At 46.2% G+C, this 12,879-nt stretch overlaps 1 protein-coding gene across 5 annotated transcripts in view; it reads left to right on the top strand.

Moving 5' to 3' along the window:
* RHBDF1 (rhomboid 5 homolog 1) overlaps positions 1-12,879 on the top strand; it is a 266,445-nt gene that overhangs the window by 235,362 nt on the left and 18,204 nt on the right. For all 5 annotated transcript variants that reach the window (XM_029576829.1, XM_029576831.1, XM_029576830.1 and 2 more), the window contains 3 exons: positions 3,681-3,887; positions 5,741-5,863; positions 12,009-12,169. In XM_029576829.1, the coding sequence (XP_029432689.1) occupies positions 3,681-3,887; positions 5,741-5,863; positions 12,009-12,169 (491 nt within the window). The remainder of the gene's footprint in view (positions 1-3,680; positions 3,888-5,740; positions 5,864-12,008; positions 12,170-12,879) is intronic.

Below are 12,879 nucleotides of genomic sequence, written 5' to 3'. Positions count from 1 at the left end.
GTCTTCGTTCTAAAGCCTATGGGGCAGACTTAAAGATCTAAATATGTACACTCTAGAGGAAAGGTGGGATAGGGGAGATATGACAGATATATTTAAGTACCTCCAAGGTTTTCATGCAGACAAGGAAGGCCGCTTTCAACAGAAAGGATGCCCTGGAGCGAGGAGTCATGGGATGAGAATGAAAGGAAGTAGGCCTCAGGAGTACTCCAAGGAACTATTTATTTACAGAGAGGGTAGTGGATGCATAGAACAGGCTCCCAGTGGAGACAAGGAAAGTATCTGAATTCAAGAAAGCATGGGACAAGCACTGAGGGAGTGGTAGTGATTGTAGAGTTGCATGGTTGTTGTGGATGAGCAGGCAGGATAGACTGAATGGTCACGTTTCTCTGTTTGTATTATTTATTTCTTTAGTGAATGTCTTCTTATTTGTTTGTGAGGTTCAGGGCTGACCAGACCACTGAGAATGGTGAACCCTTTCAGATGGTACAGACCTTGGGCAGAGGGCTGTACCAGTATCTTAGGATTTTGTTTTGTTATTTTTAGGCAAAACAAAATTATTTTTGATAATATTTTGAAGGAGATTTCTCATTTTACTTCAAAAAATGATGTGTGGGGTTCTACATTTTATTCAGGGTGAATGATATAAAACTGGGTGACCCATATATCATTAGGGTACATGATCAGGCTTGCTGCTTTTGTTTTGTTTTGGCTATAATTTATGGGACTTTTTTTGGCTCTTTGTTGCATTGTTATTTTTAGGAACATCTCAAAATGAAGACAAATTGATAGTTTATTTAATGTACAGAAAATAACATGCTTGCCACCTGTGTACCCATCTGCTTCCCTCCAGGCCCCACTCTATAGTAATTTCCTGAAATTGTGTGTGTGCATGGGTTTTGATGGAGGTGAAGGAATGATATATTATAAAGGGTGTTATTCTCCTCTGAGGTCAGGGTGGGATTTACTTGGTTTCTCCCTCTTCCCTATTACACCTTTCAGCTGCTTGAGGGCAGTGCAGTTGGAATAGGAAGGCTCCAGGGCCCTACGGCTAACCGTTACCATTGTAACTCAGTAACTCCTTAAATCTACATAAGATCATATAAATAAACTTGAATTTGGTAGACCGTCATGCTAAGCGTTCCTGTTAGTAAACCTTCATTTGCCTCTCCAATAATCATATGGTCACATTCCCAGTGTCGGACTGATATACGTGAAGATCTGCTGGATGCTTTGATCAAGGTAAATGATTTTATGTGCAATTGAAAAGTAAACAAAAAATTGAAAATTAATTGGACTTTGACCATGTGATTATGGGAAAGACAAATGAAGGTTTACTACTGGGAGTGCCTAGAGCGATGGTCTACCAAATTGGAGTTTATTTATGTGATCTTATATAGATTTAAGGAGGTACTGTGTTACATGTGTGGCATGAGGCCTCGGTGCCACTGGCAGAGCTCATCCCAATAGTGGCCGAAGAGGAGGAAGAGGCTCCTAATCTCTGATGGAGCCCATCCTGCCAGTGACCGAAGAGATGGAGAAAGAGGGTGCTGGGTGGAGAGAGAGAGAGAATACTGGCACTCTGGAAATAGGGCAAAATGTTGGGGTGATGCTGATATGCTAGACATGGAAAAAAGTGGATAGAAGAGTATACTTTGGGGGTGGAGAGGAAGAGATGCTGGACAGAGAAAGAGTGAGATGCTGGGTACTATGGACAGAGGGCAGAGAGAGAGGAGGATGCTGGGTACTATGGACAGAGGGCAGAGAGAGAGGGGGATGCTGGGTACTATGGACAGAGGGCAGAGAGAGAGAGGGGGATGCTGGGTACTATGGACAGAGGGCAGAGAGAGAGAGGGGGATGCTGGGTACTATGGACAGAGGGCAGAGAGAGAGGGGGATGCTGGGTACTATGGTCAGAGGGCAGAGAGAGAGAGGGGGGATGCTGGGTTAGAGGGTGACTGAGGGGATGGAGTGGAGTGTCAGAGCCAGTGCTGCCGAAGAAGGGAGCACTGTGCTGAAGCTGCTGCCAGTCGCTAGCTCTCGGCGGGTGGGGGAGGGAGGGCATAAGGTCAAAGGTTCACCTAAATAGCCTTGCATCAGCCCTGCAGTGCCTGCTATTACCCGTTCTTCTTCCTGGGATATCATACATGATGTGATCGTGAGTGCACACATGGACTGTTCTGGCCGTGACAAACTCGAGATCGCTTGATCTGAAACACCCAGCTCTGCCGCCACATCATGATGATGTTCTTGGCCACGACAGATTTCCCTAAAAAATCAACAATGTGATATTTGTCAGGGTGGTCTGTTCACAGACTGGGAAGTTATGAAACATTGGAAGCCTCTTGTGTTGTAAGGGATTTTTGATTGGGGCTAGTATATAACATGAGAGGGAGGCCAGGAGGTGGCGTGGGCTCCAGGACTGGTGTGCAGAATACCCGTGTCCAGGGAACCTCCTACTTGGGGAGTAAATTGCTCTGGTGTTAATGCTATGGCAGTGATTTCTGGAGTGAGCGTTAGCTTAGGTATCGCCATTGTTTCCACTGATGCGCCTGCTCACTTGATGTCTGGGTGTGTTCGCTCTTAGCAATGTCTCTCGTGCCTTGCGATGCACAGACATAAACGCTGTATTTTTAGAGCTGCTGGATGGAAATATAAACAGGAGAGACAGGAATGTAAGCAAAAATGAAGGTGACTGAACATGTTCAGATCTAATTTTATCCATTCTGGTGCAGTTTTAAGACACAATTGCAAAGAGAAAAATTGTTAATAAACTTAGTAAAATAAATAAAAAGTAAATTTGGAAGATTGAAAATTGGGTTGATGGTCTCTTTTTTTTGAACTGCTGTTAGTACCTAAGGTGAGCTATTTCAGTCCTAGTTCTCGTTGTGAGGGACCACTTCAGAATGAAACGCACTGGCAGATTACCAGTTGCTTCCTTCCCTTTTTGGTGTCTCCCATCTTCTCCCTCTCGCCCACCTCTCTGAGCCTCTCTCCAGGTGCATGGTGATGGCGGAGAGCTGGAAGGAAAGCCGATTCTAAGGCCGAGTCCTTCGGTGCCTGTAGGGGGTGTGCGCTTGGTCGCTTCACTGCTGACACGATGTCCTTGGGTCCTGCTCGCCCCAACAAACCAGAGTCCTTCGGCCAAGGTCTTCCGCACCCCTGCCTTTTCTTTATAGAACATTCCGGGAGTTAAGGGCTGAAGAGGCGATGCAGCCTATCAGATGATATTTCAGTTCGCTGTCGTGTGCATAAACTCTTTTTCTTTTAACATTTTTAGCGAGTCTTGCTTTGGCAGGTGTTGGAATAAGAGCATAAAACATGTCACAAATTCTCCATTTACCTACAGGATGAGTATTGTACAGCATGGATAGTGGCAGTGCAAGCTTCCCCCAAAATTACCTGCTAGTCCCCTACAGATTTTCACGTGTGCCGCCTGCTGGCAGCAGGCACGCAGATGTGCACAGGCCATTTGTGCAGTAGATGTGTCTCAGCCCTCATCGGGAGGAATCTCCCCTAAAGAGTGCGAGGTTAACCCAGTTTTCAGGACCGTAGGAGGGTGGCCCTTGCTGGCAATTTAAAGAAACAAAAACAAAAAAACCCAACCCTCTTTTGCATGTGGTGCTGTGGCAGGAATTTGGCTGCGTCTCATGTGATCACAGTTTTTTTTTTTTTGCTTGCAGATTATCGACCCCTTAGCACGAGGTCGTGCATTCCGTATGGCGGAGGACAGCGATGGCTGCAGCATGCCGCACACTCCCATCACACCCGGGGCGGCCTCCCTCTGCTCCTTCACCAGCTCCCGCTCCGGATTCAACCGCCTGCCCAGGCGGCGGAAAAGGGAGTCGGTGGCCAAAATGAGCTTCCGAGCGGCGGCGGCACTTGTAAAGGTGAGTGATAACCTTTCAGCTCTTGTGAAAGAGAGAGTGGGGGGGGCTGATCAGCTCTGTAGCACCTGACGGGGAAGGAAGGAGCCCACATTTTAAGGATCTCAAATGTCCTAAGGGGGGGGGGGGTGTGTGGTGCCGTGCGATGACGCATACCCTTGGGATGCTGCCGGGCGCCAGAGCCGAGCGCCGGAGTGTCAGCGCAGTAATGTTCACTGCGCCTTGTGAAGGCCTTCAGGGCTCTCCTTGCGTGCTGTGCACTCTTGAGGAGGAATTTCCGCCTTGCTGGCGCTGGAGTTAGCTAAGCTGACATAACGTGCCTTGAAAGCAGCGGTGCCTTCCCATGCAAGGCAAACAGAAGCAAAGAAATCCAGAAGCTGAGGGCAGCTGTGGCCCGGAAGGCCCATTCAGTCTGCCCAAAGGTGCGGATTCTGGGTGCATGGCAGAATGAGCCAACTGGTAGCGCAGGACGTAAAGGGAAGAGGAGGAGAAAATGGGCTCCCTCAGGGCTCTCTTACAGGAACCAGTTTGAAAAGAAACTCCCCCCAGGGTAGTTGAATACCCCCCTCATGATGGTAAGAACAGTCCTCCTGCTTAGGAGAAGAGGCACTGCCACTTTGACATGAACCCAGGGATTTCCCCTCAAATTCCAAAATCCTTGAGTCATCCGAGGCCTTTCGGGCACATTTTGGGAATGGGAACTCAAGTTTGCAGCCTGAGCAAAAAGGGGCTTCCAATCCTGACTCTCCAGCTTGGTTTCCGGGTGACTTTCCATTGCAGGTCAGTTTTCAAAGGGTACCTAAGGAGTTATCCTGCCAGGCTGTCTGGGCTGAACCCATCATTTCACCCATCAAGGCAGCCAAAGCTGGTTGTCTGGTTTAACAAGGCAGCTAGGTTATAGCCATGGCAAAAAAATGGGGCTTTCCGGGAGTTGAGAGAGGCGCAAAGCCCACATAACCTTGTAAGTAATTTCCAAATGGAAACTACACGGGCACCTGCTCTTTCAAAATTACCTACAAGGTACGTGAGTGTAGAAGTATGCATGGACCGTACACCTCCGTGGGTTACTCGTAATGTTTAATTTTTTATCTCCCAGCATCTCTGTTTATGCCCGTGTGGTCAAACAGTAATGCTGAAGTCTGTAGTTACTTTTTTTTTTTTTTTTTGCTATTTCTGCATAAATTGTCAATGTACTTTCTGTAGCTGCAGTCTGTAGCTCTTTTGAGATTGTAAACCAGGAAAGGGGGAACCCTGTGGCGCGTATGCCGAGAGTCCCACGTGGATCTTGCAGTGTCCTCGGGAGCCCGTGGCATCTTCTGTCGGCGCTCCTGCTCTCTCTCTGCAAACCTGCGGATTCTGTTCCCGTGGTCCGTGGTGGGGAGTCCTGGAGGCAGACGGCAGAGCCGTGCTTCTAACCACAACAAAGGAGGTGGCATAGGGTGGCAGGAGCTGCTGCCGGGTAACAGATGCAGGAGAACGAGAAGGAACGGAGATATAAAGGGATGTAGAAGGGATTGAGGGAGGGATACAGAGAATGAAGGTTAAGGGGGAGAAAAGATTGGGGGCAAGAAAGGAGGAGCTGTTGACATTCAGTAATCTGGAAAGTCTGATTACTCTAAATGTTGGGTACTCAAACTATGAAAGCTCTCTGTCCCTGATGTAAGCAGTTTGGGGATAAGATTTGCACAGTGCGCTGTCAGTATGGTATTGCATTTGAACGGTCTTGCTTGGTGCAGTTTGAGATGCGAGGTGTGGATGGTTCTGTGTTAATCCTTCTCTAACTCTGCTGCTGTTTTGTGTATCCTTTCATGTGACCCCCATTCAGCTCCCCATCATCCTTTACTGTTTGGTTGTAGGGCCGCTCGGTGAAAGAGAGCACCTTGAGGAGGGCTCAGAGGCGCAGCTTCACCCCCGCTAGTTTCATGGAAGAGGACACCGTGGATTTTCCCGATGAGCTGGATACCTCCTTCTTCGCAAGGGTGAGAGATTTTTTTACCTCTTTGGATTCCAGACCTTTTCCCTCTGCGCAGGCTCAGCAAGCTCTGCGTATTCTGATGAGAAGAGGTGCAGCTGGGGGACGGAGGCAAGGGCTGGGGATCCTGGAGCCCCTGAACACGATCCGAAAGCTCTGCCACTGACCGTATGTGACCAGTTTGGCCAACTGCAATTGGGGAAGAGGAATCCTATTGTTCCTTCTCTTGAGTAGCTGTCACTTCTCAACCTTGCGCAGAAAAAGTGCTGTGAGATCCAGGTGGCCGCCTGTGTGTTTCTTGCACAGGATGACAACCCAACCTTTTCTGTAGGAAAGGAAAAGATGCCCCGCTGCTTTTCTGCTATGTTAACAATGATAAGCAGAAATGTACATTTATACTTTTAATTGGAAGCTAAGCAAGTAGCTTCCTGTTTGTCTCATCGTGCACCTCACCTGCTAGTTGAGGATTTCTCTGCGGCGCTCAGCTTGGTGGTTGAAAGGGGGCAGAATGACCGGGAGAGGAGGAGGAAGGCTTGAGGGCTCATCGGGGAGGCAGGGTGCTTAGAGCATTGCCATATGGTGCCAGATAAATCCTTGGAGGCGTTTAAGATTGGGAGGGGAGCAATTTTCAAACTGCCCACAGATCTGCATTTTAACACGCAGAGCTCCCACGGGTTCTCCAAAGGCAAATTAGCCAGGTCATTTCTATTTGTAAACGAGCGGGTGCAGGTTCGCTCATTGAAAGCATCCACTTGCTTTGCGCCCGCCATTTCTGCAGGCAGCAGAGGAGAGGAGCAAAGCAGAAAGCAGGCGTTTGAAAATGCAACAGTCGCCTGCCTGACCTAACCGTGCCCAGAGGAGCGCCACTCTTTCCCGCTGTTGGAAGTCCACACGTTTTTAGGTGCTCTGAGGAAAGCGCCTCTCAGCCACACCATTTTACTCTTTCCTCCTGCAAGCGACTTTGAAAATTGCGCTCCCGAGGATCCTGTGATCTTGGACACCGAGAGAGCTTTCCTTGTGCCTCTGGGACCCGGTCACAAATGGGATGTAGGTGGCACCTTTTTATTGGACTCTCTTAAACAATAGAAGCATAGCAGATGTCTACAGAAAAGGACCATGTGCTGCACCCGGTCTGTCCATTGGCACCTGCCTGCTGTGCCCTCCCATTTCTTACCTGCTCTCTGGTCTTCTCCCTTTCTGCCTCCCCCACTCTGTTGGCACCTCGAACCTCCACTGGCAGTGGCTGTGCCAGGTGGCCCCCGCCCTCTCAGGATTTTCTCTTTTGAGCTTGACCTTGACATTTTCATTCTGTGGAAGAGACTTTCTCCTGGTACTTTATTGAAGTCTGCTAGACATTTGTCTATATCTCCCCTATTCCTCCTTTTTTTTTTTTTCCTAGCAAGCACGTTTGTAGCTCTCTCATTCTCCCTGTGAATGGCTTATAGGCCAGTTTGCTCACCATTTTGGTGGCCCTCCTCTGAGCTGCCTCAATCATGTCATTGTCCTTTTGTAGATGAACACAGGAGCCTCATAGCAGGGACCTGTAGAGAAGAAATACCATTTCCTTCTTTCTACTGGTAATGAGCACCCCAGTATACTATTAGTTTTCCCAACTGGCTATCCTGAGGTCAGAAGAGTTGATGACCCCCAGGTCTTTTCCTTTTTTTGTGGCTTTTAATTCTTCATCTCAAACAAGCTAGTTGACTCTTAGATTTCTACCTTTCTTTTGGATGAAAGCATAGTTGCCATATCTTTAAAATCATCTTTCATATTACCTCCTCTGGCATGTGCACGTTGTTGTAACTTCTCGTCTTATCTGCTGCAAACTGGCACACTTTCCTTTCTCACCCTCCTCCCATGTCACGTAGACGGATAATAGAAGGGGACGGGGCCTTGGGTCACCTCCCACTGATCACTTTCCCATCAGCAGAACAGACACCCCCCCCCCCCCCCCCCCCATTGACCACTCTGAGTTCTTTCGCTCAACCCGTTCCTCACTCACATTTATGATTGCTGTTCCAACTCCCAGCCTGGCTAACCTGCCCTCTTGTCTTCTGTGTGATTGTGGTGTCAAAGGCTTTAATGAAATCCAGATGGGCCACATCTGCTGCACCCACCCGATCTGCTATTCTGGTGGCCTCGTCAAAGAAATAAATCAGATGTATTTGACAAGATTTCCCGCTTCTGAAACCTGTAACCCGCTGGCTTCAAGGCATGGCACTGCCTTGCTTCCCTTCCTTTACCCAGCTCCAAGCTTTAGCTGACTGGTCTGTGGTTTTCTCCTTCCTCCGTGTGGCACTGCTAACATCTGCTTTATTTAACATTTACCTGCTTCTCCTTTGTCACTTATTAGCTAATCTTAATCTAACCCACTACCTTTACGCGGATGATGTCCAAATACTCATTCCAATTACCAAATCTCTGCAAGAAACTCTTCATTTTTGGAACTCATGTTTTACTTCCATCTCCAATCTCCTTGAGGACCTTTGCTTAATTCTCAATACCAACAAAACAGAATTCCTCCTCATCACCCAAGATGGCAACTACCAACTCTCTATCTCTCACCCTATTCAATCACCTTCATTTTCTCCCATGGTCAGAAACTTAGGAGTGATCATGGATAACCAACTCAATTTCAAAAGCTTCATCAACAACACAGTGAAGGATTGCTTCTTCAAACTACAAGTTTTAAAATGACTCAGACCCCTACTTCACCCCCATGATTTCAGATCAGTTCTGCAAGCGATCATATTTTCTAAAATTGACTATTGCAATGCCCTTTTAATTGGTCTCCCAGCGACTTCCCTTAAACCTCTACAAATGCTACAAAATGCCACAGCCAGGATTCTAACAAAAGCAAACAAAAGAGACCACATCACGCCAATTTTGAAGTATCTCCACTGGCTCCCTATAAAATATAGAATTCTCTATAAATCTTGTTCTATCATACACAAATCCATCTACAAATCATCCCCTCTTGACCTCAGATTCCCTTTACAATTATATTCATCTTCCCGCCCGTTGAGAGCTGCCCAAAAAGGCTCTCTAAAAGCTCCTCCAATCAAATCATTCTCAAATAAAAGAGCCTTCTCCACAGTCGGCCCGAATCATTGGAACTCTCTCCCTTCAGAACTTAGACTTGAACATTGTCCAATTACGTTCAAAAAGAGACTAAAGACTTGGCTCTTCACCCTAGCCTACCCTTAATTAGGTCGTAATCCTTCCTACACCTCTGATGCCAAACAACCATAGATTTAATCTTATAATATTCTAGTCGCACTTAATCTCCTGTTACATGTTTTGACTACCAATCTTTACTAACTCTGTTACTTAAGGATTTTATGTCATTACAAGTTAATTGTTTTTTATCCCAGTTCTTATCTCCTATTCTCTGTAAGACTCACGTCAGTCATTTCAACTGTTGTCTGTAAACCGAAGTGCTTAGTGATTTTGTCTCTAGAACCTCGGTATATAAAAAAAAAAAGTTAAATAAATAAATAAATAAATCTGCTCTTCACCGGTCTCTTGGAATCTCTCCTCTTTCACGCGATAACTTGAATAGGGAATACTTGTATGACTAAGCTTTCGGGAGCCGCGCTCCCTTTATCAGTTGGTCTGTATTAAGGTAATCCAATAGAAAAGGTATCACCGAAAACGTATCGAGCTGTATTTCTATGTATCCAAGTGGACTAACATGGCAGCTACATTACTCTTATCAGTCAAAAACTGAAATGACGCATCCCTTTCGGTTCTTCTCTCATTGACGTAAGGTTTCCCTTCCTCTTTTCTGCTAAATTGTCATTTTGCTGTGAATAAGAGGGTTTTACTAATTGAATTAAGCAGATTGGGTATCCTCATGATGCCATGTGTGAGAGAGACTAATCACGTGACCTGTCGGAGGAATATCTGTGCAAGCCCGCCATATCTTTGCAAGTGTGTCAGAAGCAGCGATGAGAAACAGCGCTGGTATTTTGTCTTTGTCTGTGTGTGTGTGTGTGGGGGCGAGGGTTCCCCTGTTTCTCCTGTACACCTATAACACACGATAAACAGAGGCCTCCTCTGAAGCTGGATCCTGCGGTGAGCAGGGGGGGCATCAAACCTGAAAGGTGACATTTTTCATTTTGTGAATGATCTGTGAAATGTTCATATTCACAAAACTATTTGCTATGAGCTTTAAAGGGAGAAATTCCATGCCAAAGGCAGAGAACGGTACAATATCCCCATTCGGAAGTGGTTGGGGTTTTTTCCCCCACATTTTTGCTCCTTTCATAACGTTTGATGTATGCCAGCCCACCTCTTCCCCAGATGGTATATCTACCTACTGCCCCTCTGCCAGCTCCTCACAAACCTTAACCTCATTCACTACTTATATGCTGACGACGTTCAGATTCTGATCCCTATAAAAGAATCACTTCCAAAGACCCTCACCTTCTGGGATAACTGCCTCAAGTCCATCAACCACCTACTCACAAGCCTGAACCTGGTCCTCAATGCAACCAAAACAGAAATTCTTCTCATTTCCTCCGACCATTCTACCAGCCATGATCAGACAACCTCTATTCCTCAGACCACTCAAGTTAGAGATCTAGGAGTCACCATTGATAACCATTTAAACCTAAAAAAATCAATCAACAATATTACGAAGGATTGTTTCTTTAAGTTACAAGTAATGAAAAGACTCAAACCCCTCCTCCATCTCCAGGACTTCAGAACGGTCCTTCAGTCAACAATATTCTCCAAAACCGACTACTGTAACTCTCTCCTCTTAGGACTCCCGACCTCTGCCACTAGACCACTACAGATGCTCCAGAACTCAGCAGCCAGGATATTAACCAACTCTAACCGGAGAACTCACATCACCCCTATACTTAGAAACCTACACTGGTTACCTATTAAATACAGAATCTTGCACAAAGCACTCACCATTATCCACAAATCCATACACAACCAACTTCCGTTAGACCTTCAGTTCCCACTCAAACTATACACATCTGCAAGACCCATCAGAGCGGCACACAAAGGAACCCTTCAAGTTCCCCCAACTAAATCCGCTCGACTAACCTCCATGAAAGAACGGGCTTTCTCCACAGCTGGCCCCATCATCTGGAACAACCTGCCGACTGATCTAAGACTAGAACCCTGCCTGACTACCTTCCGAAAAAAACTCAAGACTTGGCTTTTCGTCCAAGCCTTCCCTTAAGCCTAACATTGCAACAATTCTTTCATTTAGCTCAACAGACTAAATGCCCGACCCAGCCATTGTATATTCATTCATGTTCATTCTCCAGTTTTTTCTGTCCTTTATTTCCTGGCTACTCTAGCCCCCAAGTTCATTCTCCCTGTTATTTGTAACTGCGCCTCGGCCTTCTTGTTATATGGTTTTGTTAAGTTAACCCCTAAGTTTGATGTAAACCGGCCTGATATGAAGCTTGTCATGAAGTTCGGTATAGAAAAATGTTAAATAAATAAATAAATAAATGGTCTTACCTTGGCAGCACACCCTCGGCACTGCCGGTTGGTTGGTTGGTGGGTGGGTGGGGGCTTCCAGTGTGGCTGCAGCTATCTTCCTTCCCCCCTCTCCCCAGTCCTGAGAGCGCCACCTCCGTGACATGCCCAGGACCAACTAGCCCTGACTGAACCACAGGGCTAGCCCTGCTGTGTAGTATTCTGGCTATTTTTTTTTTTTTTTTTAAATCAGGGGGCTATTTGTGAACACTGTAAAAAAAAAAACCCCACAAAATTTTGTTCATTTTTTTCTAGTTCATGTCAAAAATACATTTTTCTTTGGATGTGTGCCGGAAGCATTTGCAAAGGTATACTGGTTTTTGCAGTTATTTCCAGAAAAGCGAGAAGCTTACTTTTTGCTGTGGCCATGAATATTTGGCCATAGCCCCTGGCTGCCAGCACTCTCTTGCAGAGCCCAGATGTCTCACATCTGCACTGACCGTGGATATACACAATGAGCTGATAACATGTTGTATGCTCTAGCACGTCCCCCTGTTTGTACAACTCAGACTCGGAAGTGAAATACATGGATTAGATTAGAACGCTTCTTTCTCCCTGTTGCTCCTGTAGCATGGCCTTGACTCACTTCTCTTTGATAACTGCGTGGAGATCGTGGGATGTGACTGCTCCGTGCTTTCTTTGGTCAGGAAGGAGTGCTGCACGAGGAACTGTCCACCTACCCCGATGAGGTCTTCGAGTCTCCCTCGGAGGCCGCCATTAAGGAGTCTGAACTGAAAGCGGAGGATCAACCTGAAATGACAGGCGGTGCCTTAGACAGAAGCGAACTTGAGAGGAGTCACTTGCTGATGTAAGTCTCACGCAGGTGGGGGGAGCACAAGCCCTGGTACTGAGTTTTCTGCTTTCAGTATCCCTGCCAGACTTCCCACTTCATCTAGGTCAAGCTGAAGTGACTGATGCTAACCGGGTTTTGCCCCGTTGCATGCATGGAGGTGTAGTCCTACTTTCAAAATCAGAACCACACTGCTTGCATGTCAGTCCCCTCAGCTTGAGTTGAGTGAGGTGGCAACCTTGATTGTTTCTGAAAACTGTTTCTGTGAAAAAGAAATACAGTGCTAAGACTGGAAAGTAAAAGAAAGACAAGACTGAATATTCCTCTTGTTACAGCTAATGCCTATTTATTAATATCGCCTCTTTGTAGTGATTCAAAATAACCAGTTCTTGGCCAGCATTGTCTAGGCACTTTTCTTATTGGTCACTTGGGCTGTAAATTACTTGCTAATTAGTTTTTCTTCGGTTGAAACTGGAAACAAGGTGTTGTGTTTTTTTTTTCTTTAGCAAGCGTTTCTTTGTGGAAATACTTACATTTTTTGGAAAAAGTAAAAATATAAATTGCATAGTGCTATGCAGTAGCCCGGTACACGCCCACTGGTAAAAGCAGTGCTAATGGAAGCTACTTCTAGTGAGTGAAGGCTGTTGGGCACTTTTCTGGTCTGCATGAAACATCAAGCTGCAACAGTTTATTATTATTATTATTATTATTATTATAATTTTGCACTT

The sequence above is a fragment of the Rhinatrema bivittatum genome, chromosome 14 (genome assembly GCF_901001135.1).
Source record: "Rhinatrema bivittatum chromosome 14, aRhiBiv1.1, whole genome shotgun sequence".
Lineage (NCBI taxonomy): Eukaryota > Metazoa > Chordata > Amphibia > Gymnophiona > Rhinatrematidae > Rhinatrema > Rhinatrema bivittatum.
This window is presented reverse-complemented; position numbering and strand designations above follow the sequence as displayed.